Source organism: Peromyscus maniculatus, chromosome 7 (genome assembly GCF_049852395.1).
Source record: "Peromyscus maniculatus bairdii isolate BWxNUB_F1_BW_parent chromosome 7, HU_Pman_BW_mat_3.1, whole genome shotgun sequence".
Taxonomy (NCBI): domain Eukaryota; kingdom Metazoa; phylum Chordata; class Mammalia; order Rodentia; family Cricetidae; genus Peromyscus; species Peromyscus maniculatus.
The window spans coordinates 68,728,366-68,754,168 of record NC_134858.1 but is presented as its reverse complement, the minus strand read 5'-3'; the positions used below and the strand labels follow the sequence as shown (position 1 = coordinate 68,754,168).

At 45.3% G+C, this 25,803-nt stretch overlaps 1 protein-coding gene and 1 pseudogene across 1 annotated transcript in view; both read left to right on the top strand.

The window, feature by feature from the left end:
• Positions 1 to 4,111: 4,111 nt before the first annotated feature.
• LOC102908143 (vacuolar protein sorting-associated protein 26A-like) lies at positions 4,112 to 7,849 on the top strand (annotated as a pseudogene).
• An 11,011-nt stretch (positions 7,850 to 18,860) lies between these two features.
• Positions 18,861 to 25,803, top strand: part of Aqp9 (aquaporin 9) — a 48,937-nt gene continuing 41,994 nt past the window's right edge. The window contains exon 1 of the mRNA XM_042281222.2: positions 18,861 to 19,213. Coding sequence (XP_042137156.1) covers positions 19,103 to 19,213 — 111 coding nt within the window. The 5' untranslated portion in view covers positions 18,861 to 19,102. The remainder of the gene's footprint in view (positions 19,214 to 25,803) is intronic.

Genomic DNA, 25,803 nt, shown 5'->3' with positions numbered 1-25,803 from the left:
ACAAATGTTTAAAGAAAAGAAAGAATGAAAAAAAACTGTATGAGTAGACAGAGCTGGAATCTCCAGAGTCTGTGGACTAAATGGGAAGACATGCAGAGGTGCTTTACACGACGTGTCCATCAGAAATACAGCGTTTGAAGACACACCTTTGGCTCAGAGACAAAGGTTTTGCTGTGGTGTGCTGTGCACTGACTTTCTGTGTCATGGTCCATTCAAAACTACATTTTGTTTTAGGTTCCTAGAGGCCATTGAACTGTACTTTCCACTCACTAGTTAAGTTAATGTTTTGATTTGTCAAATCACCCTCTGGAATTTCAGAAGATGAGTAACACTTGCCTGCATTTGTATCTCAGTGTCTTCTGGAAGGCAATGGAGAGCCTCAGAATGGTCCTCAGGAGAAAAGATGCCAGGTCTTCTCTGAGGACAAAGTAAGGAGTCACCTACCTGAGAAATAAGTGGGTGATCTCTACTGCTTGCTTCTGTCCATGATTTCACAACAAATAAGCCATTAGGAGAAGAGCTCTAAACACTGGTCCTCTGTGTGTAATGGCCCCACAAGAATTATGATTTGTGTAGAAACTTCTAGAAGAAATGTATTCCACTGTGGCACTTTTATTGGCCTGATTGGTGATATATATGATTGATGGAAGGACTGGAAAGATAGCCCAGGGGTTAAAACCACTTCCCGCTCTTGCAGAAGACCTGGATTCTGTTTCCAGCACCCATATGGTAGCTCACAACTACCCATAAATTCAAGTCTAGAAGATCTGATGCCCTTTTCTGGCCTCTGAGAGTGCTGCATGCATATGTACATACACTCAACACACTCAAATATACACATAAAGACATAAATAAAAATAATAAAGAATTTAAAAAATGATTGGCCAGGTGGCAGTTACTTACTAGAACAAGGAGTTCCCAGGCTCTTGCGCTTGGATGGAGGGTAACTAACACACAATAGCCAGCAGAGATTGAGGGGGGATCTCCCCATTGGCAGAGCTCAGAAAGCAAGCAATGAACTCATGTTCCATTTGCTGAGCAATCAGGAATGCTGTGTTCAGCTTCCTTGCTAGTGAGAGGCATTGGGCTGGGAGATACATGGAAATACTGGGGAACAAAAGTCTTACTCAGATCCTGTCTAGTTCACTGTTAAAATGTGGGGCACGTGCACTCTATCTTGTCTCTCCAACCTAGTAAATAATTTGGGCTCCTGTCATAACAACATCACAATCACAGTACTAACTGCCTTGCCACTAACATTGACTGCTGTTGGCAGGGCACCATGGTCCAGCCATGTGCCTTTGTTATTTTGGAGATGGGATGCAATGGTTCACTCCTGGCCGGTGTGACCAGCTGCATGTCATGTGGAGAAGCACGTGATTGGGACTGTGGAATCAATCCAGGTCCGGTGGCATGTACGGGACAAGTCTGTGACCACAGTCTTTCTCTCACAGTAAACTTCAACTCTACTCATGGACTCTTTCCCCAATTGTGCGCATTTATTCTACAAATAGCATATTTATAAAGAAACTCTGAAAGCCCGAGCTAAACTCCATTTATAATCCCAAATTTCCTTTCAGTTTTTGCTAAGTGGGATTTCCTCATGTGCTTGAGCAACAAATAGTAGTAAGTTATTGGGACCCGGGGTCCGAAGGTTGACATTGGGATCCTCACTTATTCATTTGCCTATAGCAAATGTCCTTGGGCAGGCCACTGCTCATGCCTGATGGTCAGTTTCCTCACCCTTGAATAGAGGGGTCTCTTCTCTAACTCAGCACATACTTGTGGAACTCCTGTGTACCATGGGTATACTCGATCCCAATGCAGATTCTAACCTTCAGACACTGCAGTATAGCAGGAGACGTGGACAAATAAGTCATTGCCACTTTTGCATGCCTTTTGTACTTTAGAGGGTTGTTTTGGAGTCTTAACAAGATACTTCTTGCAAATGTATGAACTATTTTGTGTGTGCATGCATATGTATGTGTGCCTATGTGTGCATATTTATGTGAGTGCATGAGTGTGGTGGAGTATGTGAGGCCAGAGAACAACTTCTGATGCCTAACTTGTGTGTGTGTGCGTGTGTGTGTGTGTGTGTGTGTGTGTGTGTGTGTGTGTGTGTGTGTCTTTTTTGAGGCAAGGACTCTGACTGGCCTAGAGCTCACCAATTAGTCTAGACTGACTGGACAGTGAGCCCGAGGGATTCACTCCATGTCTCCCTCCCCAAGGCTGATTAAAAGCTTATACTACTGGGGCTGGGGATTTAGCTCAGTGGTAGAGTGCTTGCCTAGCAAGCGCAAGGCCCTGGGTTTAGTCCTCAGCTCTGGAAAAAAAAAAAAAAAAAGCTTATACTACCATATGTGGCTTATTTTTTTAGATGTAGGTTTGGGGAATTGAATTCATATTTTCATGCTTGTGTGTCAAGTACTTTATCCATGGAGCTGTTACCCCACTGATGAAGAGCTATTTTTAGAAAAATACTTTCAAATTCGTCTTCTATGAGATAATTTCCTTGTGAGATGGCCTGTGTCTTTCCTATAGAGAAAAGATCTGTAGTTCTTTTTTTTTTAGTGTATAGTTTATGGGCTTACAGTAAAGTGAGGTAGTATTCCTGATGCAGAATATTTGGCATAGCTCTGTAGAAATGTTCAGTGTTCTGTCTTTTGCCTCTTCTCAAAGGCATGCCCATCTCTCATCTGTGGTGAAATTTTGTATATGCTCTAACAAATAAAGCTTGTCTGAAGATCAGAGGGCTAACTTACCCAGAAGATCACTGGTTAGACATAGAGGCCAGGTAGTGGTGGCACACACCTTTAATCCAAGCACTTGGGAAGCAGAGGCAGATCACTATGAGTTCAAGGCCAGCCTGGACTACATGAGATTAATCTAGTCTAAAAGAGAAACAGAGCCAGGTGGTGATGGCTCACACCTTTAATCCCAACACTTGGGAGCCTTTAATCCCAGTACTTGAGATCTCATGCCTTTAATCCCAGCACTAGGAAGGTTGAGATAGGAAGTGTTATGGCTGGGCGGGAGGAAATAGGAGTTCACCCCCTTTTTGGCTGAGGACTCAGGAGCATTCAGTCTGAGGATTTTTGGAGACAGAATCTTCCCCTTTCGGCTAAGGAGTTGGCAAGATGAGAAGTGGCTGTGGCTTGTTTCCTCTGATCTTTTAGCATTTACCCCAATATCTGACTCTAGGTTTTTATTATAAGACCAATTAGGATTCAGCCTCAAAGGGACACCATTCCTCATCTTGTGCCTAAATTCCTGACCAGAAGTATAGACAGGAGGGCCTCAGGACAAAGAAAGGATGGGATATTGTTGACAAAATTCCTCCCTGGAGCAGATGTGAACAATCCCCTCCTCCTAAGGTCACAGTGACAAACCAACACACCAAAGTCCACTCTAGGGAACCAGTCAGTTCATTGGCTTTCTTACAAAGCATGGTGTGAGGGGTTACATACAGAAGTGTGGGCAATCCCAGAGGAGAGACTCAGCATGGACAATGGCTTCCCTATAGTTGCACAGCTGGAAACATCTGCCTCTGCTCTTCCCCATGTACACTCTAGCCTTTCCCCAAGACACCAGGGCTTTGTACAATTAGGAAAGAATTGCATACAGTTGATTGAGAGGAGAGGCCAGATACTCAGATGAGGGTCCCATGACCCTCCTCACGCCCCTCTGCTAGAAGGGAATTCCATAGTCAACAAACTCAACTGAGAGGATCTTTTACAAGCAGGCACAGCTGAATTCATGGTGTAGCTTTGTCTGTGAGTACAGTGCTGGGCAGCAAGTCTCTGCTGTCAGTGTTATTGATGTGTTTTGTTTTGTTTTGTTTTGTTTAACCCAAGCTAATATCTAAACGCTTATTTCTGGGATCTTATAAATATGCCTGTGCCAGGGTTCTTGGGTAAAATAGGCTGCATCAGACTACCCCACAGCTGAGGAGATCTTGAAGAGGGACAGTCTCTGGAAAATGTCACAGCACCTGTCATAAGCCACATTCACACCAAAATCTTATCAAAAGTTGACTTCAAAAACCATTCCCAAGACTGAGAGTTCTCCTGAAGGAAAGCTGAGTGACATGGGGGACCTGGTTGTGGTAACAATGGGTTTTCTTGGAGGCTTTTTTGGTCCTATTTGTGAGATTGATGTTGCCCGTAATGATGGGGAAACCAGGAGATGGCAGAAATGAAAATTGAAGCTGGCCAAACAGAACAGCACTGTCTCCTCTTTAATGGAAACTGTTTCAGGGAAGATACACCTAGTCTTTAAGCAGCCCACAAAGAGGCTAGAGCATCAAGGAATTATAATTGAATTTGTAGGTCAAATTGAACTTTTCAATGACAAGAGGAATACTCATGAATCTGTAAACCTCCTGAAAGAACTAGACTTACCCAGAAAACTGACTCGGGACAGAAGTTAGGATTTTGAATTTATGCAAGCTGAAAAGCCATGTGAGTCATACATCACATCTGTGCCCATGTCAGCCTGGAGTTTTTTCTTTTCTTTTTTTTTCTTTATTAAGAAATTTTCTGGCCGCCCGCCGCGCGGACCAGCGAGCCGGGTAGCAGCCGTGAGCCTGCCCGCCCGCCCGCCCGCCCGCCCGCGTGCTGGGGCTGCGGTGGGCCAGGATGTCGGTCTTCCTAGAGGAGCTGCTGGGCGACAAGCTGGTGACGGGCGGCGGCGAGGAGGTGGACGTGCACTCGCTGGGAGCCCGCGGCATCGCGCTGCTGGGGCTCTACTTCGGGTGCAGCCTGAGCGCCCCCTGCGCTCAGCTCAGCGCCAGCCTGGCCGCCTTCTACGGCCGCCTGCGAGGGGACACGGCCGCCGGGCCGGGGGCCGGGGCAGGGGCGGGCGCGGCCGCTGAGCCAGAGCCCCCGCACCGCCTGGAGATCGTCTTCGTGTCCTCGGACCAGGACCAGCGGCAGTGGCAGGACTTCGTGCGGGACATGCCATGGCTGGCGCTGCCCTACAAGGAGAAGCACCGGAAGATCAGAACATTTCACACGCAAGCATCCGTTGTCCTGCCTCACACAACACATCCTGGCTGCTGTGCTGTTTAAGCAGGTGAGACAGACCACGGACCACCAATTTGCATGCCGATGTTTTGATGGCGTGTCACAAGCATCCCTAACGTCTGCTCGCCATTTCGGTACTTTACCTCTTTGTGGACCAGTGGCAAACAACACTCGGAGAAGTGAGTGCTAGAACTCTGCTACCGCCCTGAGCAGGACTTCTCTACGGCCTTCCAGAATGGAGTGATAAGTTCAGAAATACAGTTCTGGGCTGGAGCTGTGTAGCTTACCTGATGACATTCACGAGGCTCTGGGCTCAACCCCCAGGACCCTCACATTCCCTGAAGAAAGAAACAGCTTCACAACTCCTAATCACCCTCCTGATGAAGAAGAACTCTTCGGTTCTTGGACGCTTTTGCAGTCAAGTCCAAAGTCCGGCTGCTCGCCTCTCACTGTGGTACCACAGGACTCTATCACTTGCATTTCTGGGCTGTGCCATGTTTTTCTCCGACCTGCCTGGTTTGGAGCTTCCTGCAGTCCCTCTTTTAGAAGCTTTCCTATCTCTATCAAGTTGTTTTAATTAATTAATATCTTTGGGTGCACTGTGTGGCATGTGGAAGACAACTTGTACCAGTTGGCTCTTGCCATCCACCATGTGGGCCCTGGGGATGGGGCTCAGGTCGTCAGGCTTGATGGTGATGGCCGTTACCCAGGGAGACAGCCTGCCAACCTTTGTTGTGTTTTATAAGGTTTTCTCAGTTCGGTTGATTTAGGAAATGACTTTTACAGGTTTCCCCTTCACTTCACTCAGAATTTCACTTAAGGTTCCACGTGAAAGGCTATCATCTTGAATGGACTCCAGCCTTCACAAGATGGACTGCAAGTCCTGGGTTTTCTGTGAGTGTCTCCAGAGACCTGTGGTAGCAGCACACATCTATAGGTGTGGTACACGGTTTCCTGTCACTTTTCCCTCTAGGTAGACTGTTCTCCTGGAACTCCCTAGACCAGGCTGGCTTCGAACTCACAGAGATTCACCTGCCTCTGCCTCCTGAGTGCTGTGAGTCAAGGCGTGCGCCACCACACTGAGGCTCCCATAGATCTTGTGCATGGACTTTTGGAAGATTTCCTAGTGTTTTCCATCGGACTATAAGCTCCGTGAAGACAGAATCCAAATGATGGAAGGGGAAAGTGATCTGTGCCAGGTGCTGGGAAACAGGATGATGTCACAGAAAGCAGGTCTGTGACTTTCAGATTGACAACTCTCGGTGCTTTCCAGATCACGTGGATTGAAATATGCACTTTCTCCAGGTGTGGTGGCGCATACCTTTAGTCCCAGTACTCTGGATGCAGAGACATATGAATCTCTGTGAGTTTGAGGCCTGTCTGGTCTACAGAGCAAGTTCCAGGACAGCCAAAACAAAAACAGCAAAACAAGAACAAAAAAAAAAATGCATTTTTGCTATTATGTAGCTTAATTTTTAGTATTTGATGTTAGCAACTGGGCCTTAACTGAACAAAAGTAAATTGTATATACCCTGAAAAAAAAAAAAAAAAAAAAAAGAAATTTTCTACTCACTCCTCATGCTATCCACAGACCCCCCCTCCTTCCTTCTTCCATCCCCCAGTCCTCTTTCCCAAGCCACCCCACATCCCCCAAATCAAGGTCTCCCATGGGGAGTCAGCAGAGCCCAGCTCACTGAGCCTAGGCAGGTCCAAGCCCCTTCCCACTGCACCAAGGCTGTGCAAGGTGTCACACCACAGGCACCAGATTCCCAGAAGCCTGCCCATGCACCAGGGACAGATTCCGATCCCCCTGCCTGGGTGCCCCCCAAACAGTTTGAGCCAAACAACCATCTTCCGTGTCCAGAGGGCCTAGTCTGGGGTATTATTTTAAGGTGATGGTTGTGAGAAGGCTGACAGACTTAGTGAAGGAGTATTATCTTATTGTTGACCGGCTTGCTGCCTATCCTGATGTCAACAACTCTATTAAAATGGGAGTGGGCATTGAAGACTGTCTGCACATAGAGTCTGAATATAATAAGTCAAAGTAGCATTTAAAGGATGTGACTATCAGAAAATTTACTTCTTATTAGCAAGAATAAAGCACAACACACGGAGTTACAACTGATCAAGAAAGATCACAGGAATTGGACCCAGCACCGCAACAGAAACATTCGCTAAGTATGAAATCATGGATGGTGCGCTAGCAGAAGGGAGAATCTATTCCCATAAGGCTGTTCTTAGCAGGGCATGACCCAACTCCCACCATGAGGGACCTGAACAAGAAGTTTTCGGTAAGGTCCTCTTTGCATCTGCTTGCTGATGAGGAAGACAGAAGGGACTTCAAGCAGCAGGAGGTCATCATGTGGAGAAAAAAAAACCAAGAAAGCAGAGGACAAACTCTTCACCAGCAATTTGAATCTCTGGGATCCCGGCCTGAGATGTAAGCAGACTAGGACAAAGGAGCAAGACCAAGACTGTAGCCCAGAGGTGAAGCTCAGCAGGTCAGAGATGGCCACAGCCTGGGGAAAGGCCACCTCCATGTCTGCCAGCCTTCCTCACCCCAAAGTGCTGCATCTATTTTACAGTATGATCAAAGGGACTCTGTGTGTGCGTGGAGGGAAACCTTCCCGAATCTGATTTGGGTCCCAGTTATTATCAAAGTATCTCCTGCTGGGAAAGAGTTGTGGTCAAGTTCATGAACCCACAGAGTACAGGTTCGCCTGAGCCCATTGGGCCACACTAAAAAATATGAAACAGCACTGTTAGTTCTGAAGGAACTGTGACCTGAGTACACTATACACAGTGCCTGTATGAACATGTGCACGCATGGGGAAGATAAGAAGCTGGACCTAAGGGCTACATGAGTCATTCTACTCAAATGAGACTCGGGTCTCAGCATCCATGTCAGGTAGCTCCTGACCCTCTGTCCCTCTAGCTCCAGGGCATCAGACCCTCTCTTTTGTCCTCCATGGGCCCTGCACACACATCCCAACACACACAGAGACATACTTAAAAATAACCAAATTTTAAAAAGGAAGAAAAGGGCGTTCGTTATCAAAAGGCAAGGTGAATAGCGTTTAGACAGGAAGACTACACAAAAATAACGTTCTAGATGAAAAGATACAGCACAGGCAGGAGCTTGCAGGCAGAAGTGAGCAAGGCATGTTGTGAAATCCATATGAGTCCCCTCAAGGGAAGTAAAATTTCATGCCGAGAATATTGAGGTGCATATTTGGGCAGTTACGGAGAACTCACACTTGTTGGCTGCCTCGGTCCATTTTCTGCTGCTGTAACAAAGTCTCTGAGAATGGACAGTATATAACGAAAAGAGGTGTATTTAGCTCTGCTCACAGGGGCTGTGTCTTGCATGATAAAACAAAGCAGGTATGCCACTCTCACCATAGCCCCTTAATCTACAGATTCATTCATTCAGTCATAGATTCATTCATCGTCCATAGATGGATCCGTTCATTCACCAGGGAAGCTCTTCCATGAACCAGATGCCAGACCCAGCTCTCAGCACTGCTGCACTGGGGACCAAGTTCCCAGTGAATGAACCTTTTAGGGACCATACCAGTGGAAAACCCTAAGTATGGATGTAGGAATTCTAGTCTTTACCTTATAGACAATGGGGAACCACTGATTTTTTGCTAAAGGAAAAGGTATAAAACAATGTCCTTTCAAGCGATATGATCTACAAGGTGACTCTGAGTGGGGGTGGGGGCTCATTTAGACCAACTCAATATTGTTTTTTCTTTTCAATTCAAAACTAAGAGGCTAGAGAGATGACTCGGTTTTTTGTTTTGTTTTGTTTTGTTTTTTCGAGACAGGGTTTCTCTGTGTAGCTTTGCACCTTTCCTGGAACTCACTTTGGAGACCAGGCTGGCCTCGAACTCCCAGAGATCCGCCTACCTCTGCCTCCCGAGTGCTGGGATTAAAGGCATGCGCCACCACTGCCCAGTGATGACTCAGTTTTTAAGAGCACTTGCTGTCCTTGCCGAGGATCAGAGTTCTCTCCCAGCTCCCAGCCACCTGGAACTCTAGCTATAAGGAAATCTGATGCCCTTTGCTGACCTCCATGGGCACCTGCATGACTGTGCACATACCCACACACTGACATGCACACATGTACATAAATTAAGTTTTAAAAGTAAATCCTAAAAGTTTTTTTATTATTCAAATAAATACTGACATTTCAAAAGTTGACTTTGTTTACTAAAAAGAACAAAACCTTTCTTGTAATGTTGAGAAGCCACTTAACTTTCAAGATCTGTTGGCTTGTTACATTGACAACATGAATCATTATGAAAAGGTAAGAATTTACTAAAATATTTGTGTGTGCATGTGTGCGTGTGTGCATGTGTGTGCAAACCTGTCCTTACCAATTAAAGCTGTAAATTATAATGGCAACAAGAGGGTCTTATTTACTGTGTGCTGGTTAATCTGCTTACCAGAACTCATACACCTACCTCTATTCAAACTTAGCCTGAGGCACAGATTCACTGAGAGTATGGAACATCCCAAATGCATCTGTGCTTGTCAAATGACCTTGTACTGGTAAAATAAATAACTCTACAAGACTGACCACAAGCATATAATGTCGATCTAATTTTGTTGTTGTTGTTGTTGTTGTTGTTGTTTTCGAGACAGGGTTTCTCTTGTGTAGCTTTGCGCCTTTCCTGGAACTCACTTGGTAGCCCAGGCTGGCCTCGAACTCATAGAGATCCACCTGGCTCTGCCTCCCGAGTGCTGGGATTAAAGGCATGTGCCACCACCGCCCGGCTAATCTTTGTCGATCTAATTTTTATTCAACAGATTGAAAACTGAGGGGCAAGCAAAAATAGTGAACAAACACAAAAATGGGAGTGATGATTATTATTTAAATTAGAAGACATAAACTATTTAATGTTCAAAGGGAAAATTTTACTTCGACAAAAAGCATAGCTCACTGGGAAAGCTGTAATGCTGGTGAAAATTCATACAAAAACTGCTTAGGGTGCAGAGAAGCAAAACTACATACAGCAGTTGTATAATCACATATATATCTACACCATATATCTCTATGTATAATCTGCATAAATAATACATACACATAGACATGTGTATGTATTACCTATGTGTCTATATGAGGAAATATATTTCAGGAATCAGCCTTGTGCAGTTCTAGGAGCTGTTTGGCTGCCTCTGACAGATTTATTGCTTCATACCTGAAACTTGAAGTTCATAAGAAGATCAGGAAGAGAAGATGGTGGGCGGTCACCAAGAGAGGGACATCAAGAGTACTCAGGAACCTGCCATCGTCATCGGGGGTTTATGAGAACAAACTGATACTGAAATTCATCAGTTCCAATGACCTCTGACCTTGGATGACACGGATGGGCTGCAGAAGCTAGGAGGCTTCGTTGTGGAGTTCAATATGTTCACACCTCGTGTGGGAGTTGAAGGAGCTGAGGGAAGAGCCAGGCAAGGTGGAGAGGCTGCAGGTGTGGATGTGGCCTCATGCCAGCAAGGTGAGCCATCCGATGAGTGACAACATGTGGACTATAAACAGATGCTGTTTCAGTCCTGACCTCAGGAGCTGTCGCAAGAGTCTCTTCTTGGGACGCACCCTAACAAGAGAGACAGAGGAAGGAGAAATGTAGGAAACACACAGGGCTTACCAGTGTCGCAGGCAACACAGTGCTGATACAGAGAGCAAAACTTTCCACTGAAGCCGGAAGCACTTTACACAGCCGCCATCTTGGAGGCTTTGAGTAGTCTTTCCCCAGAATTGGGAAATACCAGATAGGTAAAGAGGAGCAAGCAGAATTCTAGGATGGCCTCTGGGTTTCCCACTCTAGTGCACATACATACTATAGTCCACCTGAGTATGAGCCAGATTTTCTTTGTGAATACAATGAGAGCTTGCCTATGCTGCGATCAAGTTATACTAGAAGGCATGGGGGGGGGGTATCCAGATGCAAGATCCCCAAATCAGTTGACTTTCACTTGATAAGAGGATAATTATTCCCAATGGCTATAGCTGATTAGGTGAGCCCTTAAAGTGTACTGAAATCCCCTTAAAGTAAATGATTTCAGTTTGAAAAGATCTGTGGAGGGGGTCGCATTATAAGAACCAAAGGACAGTGGCTAGCAACCTACAGCCAATTGCTGGCCACACAATGAAACCTTAGTCTTCCAACAAGGAAAGTCTGCCAACACCCTGAGGGTACCTACATACTGACCTTCTGCTGTCCAAGCCTCCAATTGATGATGTAGTGGCCAGCACCTTGATCTCAGCCTCATGAGGTCCTGAGCAGAGAAGCATCTACACTAGGCTGGATTATTGGTCCCTTGAATCTGTGCCACAACACATTTGTGTTGATTGGAATCAAGCTTGGGATAATGCCCATTGCTGGTAATTTGTTATGCAACATAAGAAACTACTACACTAATTATAATAAAGCAGCACAAGTTTAAATAATCATTAACCTTGACTACATGAATATATACGCAAAGATAGACTTTGGAAGTTTCCAGAACTTTAAAAGCTTTGATCATATATTGACCCCAATGACTTTTTAAAGATATTCCAAAGCTGAAATCTTAGATAACATATTCCCTAAATATTCAAAAATAAAGCTAGATACTAGCAATAAAACTTTCCTGAATGAATGTTCATGAAATCACATTATGGGGAGCCGTTTGGTCTTATCCATTTACATGTGTGATATACAAAGCTATTCAAGAGCGAAACATTTAACAATGTAATTAGCTAATAACATAAAAATGGAAGAACTTATTCAACATAAACTCATTCAGTATTCTAAAGCCATTTGATGAAATTCAATGACCATCCATGTTTAATATTGCCTCTTAGCAGGGCTGGAGCCATGGCTTGGAGGTTAAAAGTTCATTCTGGAAGAATAACAAAATAAGAGTTTTCTAAGAAAGCAGATGAGTTGTTACTTGTTTTTATAGCTGATTTCTCAACTTCTTTATGTGTTTTCTTTTTAGAATAATTTCAGAGGTTAAATGCTGCTTTAAACTATAATACTTTGATTTTGTTAGATTGACAAATATGTTAATGTAGTTAAATTAGTTTTTAAAATAAATATTTGTGCCTGGAGCTGAAAATGATTTAATGACCACATGTTGAGACTAGTTTGACATTTGAAATGAGCTTCTTACTTTACAATCATGTGCAGTGAAACAATGTTAGTTAGCTTTAAAATGTATATAGTGCTAATTAGTAAAATATTGTGGCCAATATTTTACTGCTAACTTGAAATTTTTTAAGTGTTTTTAAATAATAAAGTACATAAAATATGCTTTTTTTTAAAGGAAAGAATTTGTTCTGCTTTTTCAGAGGACCTGAGTTTGGTTTCCAAAACCGGTAACAAGCAGCTCACAACTGCTTATTAACTTCCTGACACTTTCTTCTGGCTTTTCAGGGCATCCTCATACATGTAGCAGAGAGAGAGAGAGAGAGAGAGAGAGAGAGAGAGAGAGAGAGAGAGAGAGAGAGAGAGAGAGAGAGAGAGAGAAATGGAAAATATATAAATATATTTATTTAAATGTCTTCGGTGTCTTCGGTTTCAAGCATGCTGGTGTACAACACACCCTTAATCCCAGTACTCAAGAGGCAGAGGCAGGCAGAGCTCTGTGAGTTCCCAACTATACTACATATTGAGATCCAGGTCAACCAGAGCTGAATAGTGAAACTTATCTGGATAAATAAATGAGTGTATGTCTTAGAAATTAACAAAAACTCTTAGCATGCTAATAGAAGTATGAATGGTGGATGTACCAGAGACATTGTGTTTAAACTAAGGAACCATATAAGGATGTTGGTTTAATTATTGATTTATTACTTCTGTAATGATTTCAAATAAAACAATAAGAAAAGGAAATAAGAAAAATGTTCATATTGTAAGATAAGAGATATAATGGGTATTGTTCAGACCATATTAATATGCTACATCAAAAACATCAGTAATTGTGTTTGCAATGAGCTGTGGCTACCTAAGTACTGCAGTCATCTGTTTTTATAAGTAGTCTTGTTCACTCTGTAGGGAAAAACAACACTACAATGAAATCCTATAATGCATTCCTATCTACCTTTACAGGACTCTGTAGAGGTTTGTATTATTGCTTAATATGCATATGTACAAAGTGTTTGTTTTTAAGTGTGTGTTTGCCTATACCCAAGGAGCGTACATGGAGGGCAGAAGAAAGCCTCAGATCTTCTGTCATATGTGTGTGTGTGTGAATATATAACATTTATATAAACACATATACATATGTATATATATGTATTATATTTATACATATACACCCACACATATACAACCCAGAATTTAAACTGTGATTTTAGATACACATTTTATATTTTTAATGTCTTTCCCAATATGATTTGTTTCTCATTATTATTATTTTTGTTTTTTGTTTTTCCAGACAAGGTTTGTGTAACCCTGGCTGTCCTGAAACTAGCTCTGTAGCCCAGGCTGGCCCAGACTCACAGAGATCACTTGCCTCTACCTCCCAGGTGCTGAGATTAAAGGTGTGTGCCACAAATGAACTTTAGAATTAAGTTCAGTCTTTTCCCAAGTATAACTAGTGAAACAGCATTAGCTTTATGATAAAGTAATGGTATGACATTTTCCTCATCAGAAGCTTGGTCTCTCCAACACTCAGGTCAACGCCTTTGCCTGTCTGGTGCACGGCTCAAGGCAGCATTATCTGGAGATAGAGGATTTGTTATTGTCGTGGCTTTTCTCCCGACAAAGATGAAAGGAAGATGGAGTCGCTGGAGTGAGGAGTCCACCAGAGCAGAGCCTTCTGCCACAGGATGACTGAATGACAGATGACTTCAGCAGTTTGCAGCTTCCCACATCTGGCCAAGTCCTGCAGCTGGAGCAGGGTGGTCTATATCCCACAGGGCATTTCACATGCCCAGCCGACACAGGTTCCGTTCAAAGAGCCAGCTGAGGCCTTCAGTGTTGTAGGTCAGTTGAGTTATTGTAGAGAGGATAGGGCATCTGGCCAAGGCAGTGGAAACGGAGACCAGTTGCTACGTGCAGGGCACCTGCGCCCAAATGTATCTTCTTTGGGATACAAGAAAGATGGCTGGAATCGTGCCCTTCCTATCCTGGCTGGTCAGGAGCCCACAGTCAGCATAGGTGGAGGGGGTGGAGAGGGTGGGAGAAGGTGATGTCACGTAGTAACTGTTAACAGCTCCTGTTCTTCCTAGCACCAGGGGCGCGGGAGGGGGATGGCACTGTGGGCACTTAGAAAACCACCCACCCATCCACTGCGGTTGCCTGGTAAGGGTCTGCTATTGACTTTTTACGGTGGTGATGTCCCAAATGGAGCTGGGAGGTCTGGGGCTCTGTTTGAATAGAAGTAGAAATAACCAACTTTCTGCTAAAAGGAGCTTGCTTAAATATGGCACATTTGTACAAGAGAATATTGCACAGTCATTAGACAGATGAATTATACATTGGCATAGAAAGGAACAGAATTGATTCTAAGGGAGCAAAGCCAGTTTGATCAAGTAAATGTCTCACTTTTTTAGGAGGAAAACTATTTATACATATCTACTAATGAGAATCCTATAGGGGTCCTATTCTAATTCTGGTTATTTCTGAGGCCAGGGGTTATGAGATTTTGATGTTTTACTTTAAATGTTTATAGCTTTTTTGAGTTAATATGATTTTATATTCAGAAAAGTTTATCTCTCCCTCAAAAAAAAAATGAGGGGGAAAAATGGAACAGCCAGATGAAATGGTAATTTGAAGTAAAACAACTTTGAAAGAATGTTTTCATCATAAGAGAAACTCGGGTTTGTTTTGGACCCTGGGATAAGAGCCAGTTTAGGAAATAAAGGAGGTGAGGGGAATATTAACTGGCCAGAGTCCCTGGAGGCTGGATCAGAGTGCCAAAAGGGGGTTCACTGCAAGAAGAAAGGGAGAGGACACAGAAACAGAACTGGGGCACATGTTGAAGAAGGAGGGACACGAAAAGAATCATAGCCGATGAGCCGCACCTGTTTTCCTATGGGATCCCGGGGAAGAAATCAGCTGTGCTGGAAGGCTGGCAGTGGGAGCTGGAGGGGCCTAGGGGGGCATGTGCCTGCTGTGGAGAAGGAATCATGGTGGGATCCAGATGATCAAGTGTATTCAGAGTCCTTGGGGGTCCAGCCCCAAAAAGATGGATGATTATAATTCATGGTAAAATCTGGAGCCAAGGACATGACCGGTTAACTGAGGCCACAATAGCAATGCTGATGCTGTGCCTTGATTACCTGCCATGGGGACAATCCATACATCATATGAGTTTCCTGAGTATCGTCCAGATGTCTGGGGAGAGCACACTTGAGAAAAAGCCACGGCCAAGCACACTCACAGTTGGGCTTGGGCAACGAGGATGTAGACGAGGGTCAACAGGTCAGTGGAACCCGAGATGCAGGTAAGTACATCATGAAGCCAGGCAAGCCCATGGTAAGGACTCGGTGGGAGGGGAGGCTGGCTTTCTGAGAATGATGCCAAGCAGATTTCAGAAAGAGTATGGATGAAAGAAAATGAGGAATGGACATTTCAATCAGTGAAATGAATCTTAGTGTTAAAGATTTTGAAGGAGGAACAGCCCTGGGATGGATTGACTGATGACTGCATGGATGGAGATTACCAGTAGTCTCGTGTATCCACTTAGAGCATGGAAGGGGAGGGTATTTCCACAAAGGTCCCTCCAAGGTGGAGAAAGGGCAGGGTGATGTTCTCTGCTTACTTTCTTAGGGTACTTGGGAGGTTTTGCTTGGTGTCTGGGGACAGAAGTGAGGCATTGTGTTTGATGATGAGTCACGGTGATAAATAGTCAACAGCAGATGCTAACCTTCACCTAAGCATAAACTACATTTGCTCAATCTCTATTTCTAGGATCTTCACACTCTCTCTCTCCTGATCAGTCCTAATGGCTTCATTTGTCACCTCCCTGAACACACCCTTTTCAAGTGGGCCCACATTGCTTCCCACGTCTTATCTCTCTATGCACCTGTGGTTCCTTTTCACATAGGTCCAGTTCACTGTCCTCACTACAGTTCTGGTCTTCTCCAGGGCTCTTCCCCAAAGACTTTGTGCGGCTTTCCCCAGTCAGCTAAGTACCCAGCAAAATACCTTGACGGGTCCTTTTGTTTGCCAGGTCCCACTAACCCTCTCCATTACAGAATGCAAAGGGCCCTTCAGCAGCTTCCACTTTTTCCTTGTGAAAGCTGCCACTCAGCTCTAGAATAATGTGACACCCCCACATGGATCTATGGATGGCTGTTTTAGGCTCCTTTTGATCCCTTCTCCAACTCACAGCTAGGCTTATCAGATTTTGTTTTGTTTTGTTTTTTGTTTTTCGAGACAGGGTTTCTTTGTGTAGCTTTGGAGCCTGTCCTGGAACTCTTTGTACTCCAGGTTGGCCTTGAACTCACAGAGATCCGCCTGCCTCTGCCTCCTGAGTGCTGGGATTAAAGGCGTGCGCCACCACCGCTGGCTTATCAGATTTTAATTGGCTAAATTTGTTCATTGATGTGTGCTTAGGGCATTCTGTTGACTTCCAGCCCCCACCCTTTGTTATCTCCCTCCCCCACCCTGTCATTCTTTCTCCTCCTCCCCAGAGGACCCCTTCTCACAAACATGTCTTTTTGTGTTGTTCTTTTCGAGCAAGGTTTCTCTGCCTAGTCCCGACTGTCCTGGAACTCGCTCTTGTAGACAGGGCTGGCCTTGAACTCATAGATCTTTCCTGCCTCTACTTCCTTCTGTGTGGGGATCAAAGGCACGCACCACCACCACTTGGCTTGTGACCCACTGATTTTATCCAGGACTGTCTGTGTGGCCAGGGGGTTGGAGATACTCCCTGGAGCCTGGTGGGCTCCCCACTTGTTACACTGGTCACAGAATTCATCAGTTACCAGTAGTTCATCAGGGCCGGTTAGCAGAGGGTGATCTTTTCATCCGCTTAAAGGTCTAATGATCTCATTTGCCTGCCTCATCTGCTCCAGTAATTTATGACACTTCTACCCCGACATACAGTTCCCAAGGCTCACTAGAGTCTGGTTCCCTGACTCTAGCTCGTCCTGCACCCTGCTCCTTCGTTCTCCCCGGAGGCTAACCGCACTGGGTGTGTCTCTCATTCTCTGATAGGCACCTTGCTGCCCCTACTCCACCCCTCAGAGCCTTTCACATCCACTTCCTTCCCCATTTCACGTGAGTAACCCTTGGCCTCCTGATCTCAGCTCAGACGTGGCTTCCTGGGAGACACTACAGAGATCTCTCCAACAAGGTGAACTTCCCTTGTACTTGCACATAGGAATACAGCCCCCCCCCCACCCGTGGGTCATGTGTCTCGGCTACATGTTGTCTATTTGTGCCCGTGTGAGTGTTTCCCTTATGTTGGTCTCCGTCATGTTCAGCCCTGTGACAGGCAAGGAAGACTGCCCTGCACTCTTTTGCTAAGGGCTGTGCTTGGCACACAGCAAGTATGCCATAAATATTTGTCAGGTGAGTGAATGAAGACTCCGAAGAACACCCTTTGTCTTGTTAGCTGAAGTCAGAACAATCAAGTCCTGTTCCTCTGGTCTAGCCACCAGGACTTGGGCATAGTGTGGTCACAGGAAACTCTCCAAGACTGTGCTATCCACGATCACCTAGCCAGGAGTTAAAGCAAATTTCTGGGTTCTATCCATCTTCTCCATGACCAGGTAATCAGGAGCTAAGGCCCAAATGCTAGGTTTTACCCTGGTTTTGTTATAATGTGACCTCTCTGGTCTGAACTATGAAATTTAGGTGCGGCTTAGGTGTGTTTGGTCCTGCCATTGGTCTCTCCCCAGCTGCCTTCCTCAGATCCTCTCCTCACTCCTTCCTGCCTGCCTCCTCAACTGGAAAAGATTGGAGGCCTCCCGCAAAGAAAGGGAGGGGAGAGCCCCAATGAGAAGCAAAACTGGGCTGGCTGCTCTGTGGGAGGGAGGGAGCCCAGTGTGGGTCTGAATTCAGTGGGACTGCCTGGGGTTATTGAGAGACAATAGCTGAATTTCCATCTTTTCAGACAAACCAGCTCTGGAAATCAGGGCTTGCTTATTGGGCAGGACAAGAAGCTATTTTCAAATGTAGTCTGTTGCCTGCAAGGATCTTAATTCATCAGATTTGAACTAGCCGCCTTAGTGGGCCAGAGTCACCCCTTTCTTTAACTGGGATGGCAGAGTTGGACTGCCCTCCCTGCTCAAGGGGCTGGAATCTCGGCTCTCTGGTGTGTATTGCTGCTTTCTCTGTCTTTCTGAGTCTTGAATCCTAAAGCTGCTCAGCAGATAGGGAGACCAGTTCTGTAAACAAGAGGGAGTTCCCATCTTGTCCCATAAACTCACACTGTGAAGCCTTCCAGCTGCCTGCCCATCCCCTTGTGTTAGTTTACCTGTCTTTAGAGCAGTCCTTAGCAGCTCTGGAGTGGTTTCCTGAAATCCAGGAGGCACTGCTAGATTGTGACAAGGAGGCTCCTTTCCCTTACACCCTCCAGTTTAAATGCAAACCTTCTGTAGAGAGTGTTCCCAGTGACGAGATCCATACCTGACTTGACAATTCTAAATTACACCCCAACTGCCCGCCCACTTCCGAATAGGAGAAAACAAATCATCAGAAGGCAGAAATTGTGTAACATAAATCTCTTCTGGACTAAGGCCCATCTCTGTGGTTTGGCAACACAACCCACACAAGCATCTCTTTTCTCATCTCCTGGAAAAAAAAAAAATTAAAAAGCCAACAAATAAAAGGAAGCCAGTGAATAAAGGTAATGATTAATCTGCCAGGATCATTTTGAGGATTTGGGGTTATAACTCACTAATTCAAGCAAATAGCAGCGGGCAGGGACGGACTGCCGGCCCGAAGCAGACAAGGATTAAGTCACAGCCTCCAATTGGGCCGGCCTTTGCATAGTCAGTATCTCCCCAGCCATCTCCAGGAATCCACCAGGAGCTAAGTGTTCCTCTCTTTATGTGGTAGTGAGGACAAGGACCAGAGCAAGCAGGCCTTGGTGGAAGGCGCACCTCTGGCAGAAACCCCGAGATGCCTTCTGAGAAGGAACGCACCAAGAGGAGCCTCACACAGAGGCTGGCCCTGAAAAGCCGGCTAGCTAAGGAGACAATCTCTGAGTTCCTGGGCACCTTTATAATGATTGTGAGTATTTCCCGATTTCCCCAGTTCTGATCCAACGCCGCCGCCACCTGCCTGGCTGCCAAGCCGCTGGAACAGGCATTTGTTTTTCTTTTGTCTTCTTTGATTATCAGATCCAGCCACTTCCAGGAAGCTGCAAGTGACTGTCTTGGTGGTTTGGCTGTTTGGTGACCATACCATGAGAATTTTGCTTGCTCTTAACGCTTCCCCCAGGCGGTGGATGGGAGTGGGGGTGGGGAGAGCGGAGTACTCTCTTCGTTTCAGTGTCTGAAACGGCTGTGTGATGAAAGAGTGAGTTGCTAGAAATTTCTTCTAGAGGAGGAACTGATCTGTGTGCTCTGCTTGCTCCCCATCAGGTGACAGAGTCACCTGGAATAAGCATTAATGGTCAATAAATATGAACAGCATATTTATTGGTTACCAAGAAAGGTGCCTGGCAAGGGCAGTGTTGTCAGATCATTTAACTTTAAAAACAAGGTTGGGGATTTAGCTTAGTGGTGGAACGTAAGGGCAAGGCCCTGGGTTTGATCCTCGGCTCTGGAAAAAAAAAAACAAAAACAAAACACTACACATCTATTTATTTATTTAGACTCTCTCTCTCTTTCTCACTGTGTGTGCGTGTGTGTGTGTGTGTGTGTGTGTGTGTGTGTGTGTGTGTGCGTGCGTGCGTGCGTGCGTGTGTGTGTGTGTGTGTGTGTGTGTAAACAACCTGCTGGGGTTGGCGCTCCTTCCACCATGTGGGCTCAAGGGATGGCAGTCAGGTCATCAGACTTGGTGCTTTCATCCACTGACCCATCTTACCATGTGGGGTGGGGTGGTGTATATGTCGTCCTGTGTGGGTTTCGTATCATTTTCCCCCTTTGATCTAACTTGGCCTCAGCAAATCTCTGAAGATCTTTAAGTAGACAGTTACAAGAACTTTGTAGATATAAACAAGGACTGGGTCTAAGAATATCTGCAAAGATTTGTTCAGCTATGAGAGAGAGAGGGTTGTGTAGTTGCTAATGTGGTGTGAGCCCTGGCCCCAGGCTCTTACTGCATCACAGAAGTCATCAGACACTAAATTGCTAGCTGGACTCCCACCCTTTGTAAAGAGAAAATTATTGTCATGGGACAACTATTTATTTTGTTTTAATTTTTCTTTAAGCACAAAAACCCTAATTCAGGCACAATTTCATTTTTTCAAGATTCTAGAAAATTGCCAGCAAGTTTTACACATTAGAAAGTTCTTGCCGGGCGGTGGTGGCGCACGCCTTTAATCCCAGCACTCGGGAGGCAGAGCCAGGTGGATCTCTGTGAGTTCGAGGCCAGCCTGGGCTACCAAGTGAGTTCCAGGAAAGGCGCAAAGCTACACAGAGAAACCCTGTCTCGAAAAACCAAAAAAAAAAAAAAAAAAAAAAAAAAAAAAAAAAAAAGAAAGTTCTTGGCTTTGGATTGTTAAGGATAGGGATAGAATGTCAAGACAGGGAGAGGTAAAAAGACCGGTTTTGACTTCTTACCTTTCCCTGGAGGGAAGCTCCTACTTATTCTCACCAAAGCCAAGCTCAGAACTTAGGTCAGGGCAGTTAGAGGAAAAAAGAGAAAAGAAAAAAGGCCCTGAGTCTTCTCATTCCAGCCAGAGCTTCGTGGAAAATTGCCCTCCACCAGATATAGAGATGCTTAGATTTTTTTTTTTGTTTGTTTTTTTTTGTTTTTTTAGAAAAGGTCTCGTTATGTAGCTCTAGCTGGCCTAAAACTCACTATATAGACCAAGCTGGCTTCAAACTCATAAAAATCTGCCTACCTCTGCTTCCAGAGTGCTGGGGTTAAAGGTGTAAGCCCCCATGTCCATCTTGGGTCATGATATCTGACAGTCTGACTCTAAAAAACCATTGTCACCACAGGCTGACTTCAGCCTCCGGTGACTTATGCAGAAAAATGAAGCAAGGCCTATATCAAGTCTTAAGGTAGAAAACAAAGAAGAAGTGAGCTCAACTTCCTTTTTGCAACTGAAGAAGTTTAAAGCCCTTCCTTGTTTCTTAAGATTTGGTTTCATAATTCCATTACACATCGAGGAGATGAAGTTGCATCCAGCCACTCACCATTGAGATCATGCAGCCATGTACCATCCTCTCCTATCCCGATATCCTCCTGCTTTCATCCCCGACGCCAGCCTTGAATTAGTAGGGCTTGCTGTCCCCAAGGCCAGAAATTCTCAACCTCCACCCCTGCGCTCTCCAAGCTGGCCATAAAATAATTCCCTGGAACTACCCCAGTGATTATAGGCTATAAGACTCCCATTTCAGAAGGAGTCAGCATCATCCCCTGGAGGAAGGAATGTCATTACAGAGATGGGAAGAGAAGAATCTGGACAGACGATCCTGGCTGGCTCTACATGCAGTGACTTCTATTAGCTTGGTTTTTAGGTGCCTGGAATGAACCCGGAAGTCTTGTACATGATAGGCATCCACTCTCCCTCTGAGCAAAGCCTCCCAGCCACAACCTGGTTGTGTAGCCTTAGACAACGCTTTCACCTCTTCCTCACTGGGCCCCTTCAAGCTTTAGTCTGGTCTATGTTGTGAAGTCTCCAAAAACGCCGAAGAGGTCATTGAACTGAGCAATCCAGACAATAACTGAAGGAGGTTCCTAGAGGGTAGGTGTGGAATATACACCCCTCCTCTTACCCTTCATTCTTCTCTTCCTCGGCACCCCTCACAGAATCCTTTATAATCTGTAAATTCAGGGTTTCTCTGAGTTCTGGGAGATGCACAAGCCAACCAGTGGTACCCCAAGGAAGGGCTTGTGGGAACCTCAAATTAGAATCGATCAATCAGAAACATAGTTCAAGCACACTGAAGTTTACCAGTGGTATGTGAAGTGGGGCAGGTCACTCTTGAGGCCCAAGGCCTCACCCTGTAGGATCTCATGCGGTCTCCAGGTGGACGGTATCAGTATAAGTTGGAGGGCATCTCCTTGATGTCTCCTGCAGACTGGACCACTTGGTGGCTGATGGGGAGTAATCCCACGCCTTTGGTGGTCACCGTGTTCTTCTGTGTTGACTTCTATGGTGTGAGAGCAGTTTCACCCGCACAGACCAATTATTCCAGGCAGAAGCTAGACATAGACTATATGAATGTTGCATGGGAGAAAACCGAACTTTATGTCTTCTGACTAAAGGTAATTCTGTCATGAATGACTAATTCCTATTTACGCCATATAGTTATTTACTAAAGGAGAGCTTGGCATAATCTAAAACTTTGATTGTCATGTTCTGTTTTGCTAAAGCCTGAAGGAGAGGTGCAAATAAGAAGTGTGATTTTTTTATTTTGTTTTGTTTTGTTTTTCGAGACAGGGTTTCTCTGTGTAGCTTTGTGCCTTTCCTGGGACTCACTTGGTAGCCCAGGCTGGCCTTGAACTCACAGAGATCCGCCTGCCTCTGCCTCCCAAGTGCTGGGATTAAAGGCGTGCACCACCACCGCCCAGCAGAAGTGTGTTTTTTTAAACAACAAATCCTCATACAGCTGGAGGACAGACGCCGCCCCTGGAGTGGGGATCAGCCTCATCCACATTGGATCTAATACTCCTCTCAAGTTACTAAACTCCCAGCACATAGCAGCACCAAGGTAGGGTCATGCAGTGGATCAGCTTCCAGAATTACAGGCTCACATGCTACTACCTTCACTGGTCTGCTAAAGTCAGGCACCCCTCGCTCCAAGCTCAGCCACCCTTCCCTCCAAGTTCAGAGAGCCCTCCACTCTGTTATGCATGGAAGGCAGATCTGTGGGTTGCTGCTGCTTTCTCAGCTTCTGTCCGTAGTGGCTTCTGTCCATAGTGGCTTCCGTCCGTCCGTAGTGGCTGGCATTGTCAGGAGACATTTCACTGAAATTCATCTCTGCTCATTTCTCTATCAAACCTGGACGGGGTCCTTGTTATTTGAAACACACACTTCTGCACAAGTTCATCCCACTACATTAATCCTGGTCTACTGGTGAATGCAAATCTTGCCTGGCTTTTTCTAGTAAAGATTTCCCTCTTGACAAGGCCTGAGAGGAGCACATTGGAAAGACGGCGGAGGCTGGTGAGGACCACTCCTGGCTCCTTAGATCCCAGGAGTCTGACATCATCTTAAAATCTGCTTCTGTCAGAGTCCCCTCAAACTCATTCATGCCATGGCTGAGATGGCCAAGGAGGCCCATTGGTAGCCTTTGAGAAAGAAAAGGTCCATTAAAAAATTTTCTTGTAAACTATGGCTCAAAACAAAAATAACTAAGTCATAAGCTGAAGAATGAACTGGAATTTGGCCTGTTAGACACTGCGACCTTTTAGCCATTGGCCTTTTATCCTCACTGGCATTAGAGAAAGGTTGGCAATGTATCTGCCTTCGTGTGGAGGGAAGGTTTGTCATTTTGACAGGGAGCGTGTGGCAAGTTCCCAACATGTATCAGGCTCTGTAGTTGTTTAATCACCAAGATAGCCACATTCATTGCTGCTGTGAGTTAATAGTTGTATCAGTAGTAACAAGCTGCAACTAACAGTTAGCTTCTGTATTATCGTTCGTAAACAGTTGGGGGGGAGAGAAGGGAGAGACCTCAAAGAAATAAAGGCCCACACCCGGAAGGTGCACAGTGGATTTCTTTCTAATTCCAGATCTTATGCCTGCCATTTCACTTCTTACAGTTCCTTTGGGGAGACTGTATGGTAGATCAGGCCCCCTGCCCCTACCTCCCCACAAACCCACTTCAGCATTTCTGTAGCTGGAAGCCATGCGCTGGTGGCCATAAGAATTGAATGGTGAATGGATAGCCAGGCTGATGAGGCATGGCACCCAGGACCCAGTGTCTTTGCCTCTCCTGTGTAAAAAATAAAAAGACTGTTTATATGGGTGGACACACATGAAATGCAGATATGAGGGAGCCAAAGACTGGAAACACTCACACCTGGACTTGCAGCCTGGGAACAGCCAACTGCCGGGGTTGCATTAGCCCTGAGATTCCCAGGAAGCTGCACTTCTTAGCTCTTTTATGGTCTTCCACGATGAGTTTGGTCTCCTTGAGTCCCAGACCCCTTGAAAGGAGTTAACACATCACAGAGGTGAAAAGTCAATGTACATGTCACGGAAAGTCCCTGGCATCAGAAATGGTCATAGCAATTTTGGGGGGGGCTCCCTTTCCCCTTTTTCTGCCTGGGAGTCCCCACCCCCATCTGTCTCCTCCTGGGAATCTCAAGATGGCTTTCCTCTGTATCTTCCACAAAGCTATATACTAACTCAAATGGGACCCCATAAGTACACACAGAATCAAAATCTCTTCCTCCACTGAACTGCTCAGGACCTGTCATGATGTTGTGATATAGAAATATGTTGGCCTTTCTTTGTTCTGTGTGTTTGCATACTTTCCATACCTTTTAGGATTCTTTGATACAAAGCTCCTCTTAACCTTGATGCTGAGGGGAATATCCCAGCAAGCTTCCTACTCAGGAAGGGCATCCTTCTGAGGTGAGAGCTATGGGCGATGAGGAAGATCCTCAATTCTTCTTACTACCAAAGCTTCTTCTGTACGAGAGAACTATCGTTCGGCATCTCAAGAGTAAAAAAACAAACAAAAAAAAGAACAAATAATTAACTGCTTTAAATAAATGCAATGCCCTTGATCTGTGCCCTGGAAAGAAATCAAAAGAAATTGTCCTGGAACACAGAACCCTGAGGGGTAGGGATGTGGGCAGTGTGAGGAAGGGAGGAAGCAGACACGGTAGACCACAGATATCACAGACCCTGAAGAGCACAGGGTCCTGTATTCCTTGTTATTGCCCTCCTCCATGACTGGCACCTCTCTGTGGGTGTCACCAGATTCCTAGTTCCGATCTAGGCAGAATCTAGGTCAGACATACCAGTCGGAAATGTTGTTACCATAAAGTGCATGTGTTTCAGTCTGCAAGTACGTTTCCTACCAGGGAGATGTTTCAAATGAGAACACGTGGTCGGCATTTCAAACAGTTAAATTGTGAAAAAAACCTAGCCTCCTGATTAAAGGGAACACCCACTTCATAGGGCTTAATCCACGGCAATTTTGATCTACTACATTATTCAGAAACACTGAGTACTAAGATAAGGGTGGATAGGCACATGTCACTGACCCTTCTTGTTGAAAGAGGAGCTGGTGTCCAGGCTGATGCAATTCTGTGTCCTTTGAATCAGCCCAGAGCCAGCAGGCCTGCCTTAGGCACCCGGGCTTCACGTCTGCTTTGCCTCCCGTGAACACAGAGTGTTCTCATCTGGACTCTTCCTTGTTTCTACCTTTCCTGGAATACAGAGAAAGAAAAGTGACCAGATCAGTGCTGGCCTTTGACTACAAGAGCTGGTCTTGACATGCTGACTGCAGCCATTCCTAAAACACCATCATTTGACAAGAATTAACCCCTTCCCCCTGAAAACCAGGTTAATTTTTATAGCTTACAAGACATTATTAGACATTAGAGATGTCAAATGATGACAACTCAGAGCAGATATGATTGTGGTTGGGACATTTACTAGAAGGTCTACTAGCAGTTTGGGAATCTTTGTTTCCTACAAACATACTCAAAGCAACACTTGGGTCCTGAGGTGTTCAGCCTACCGA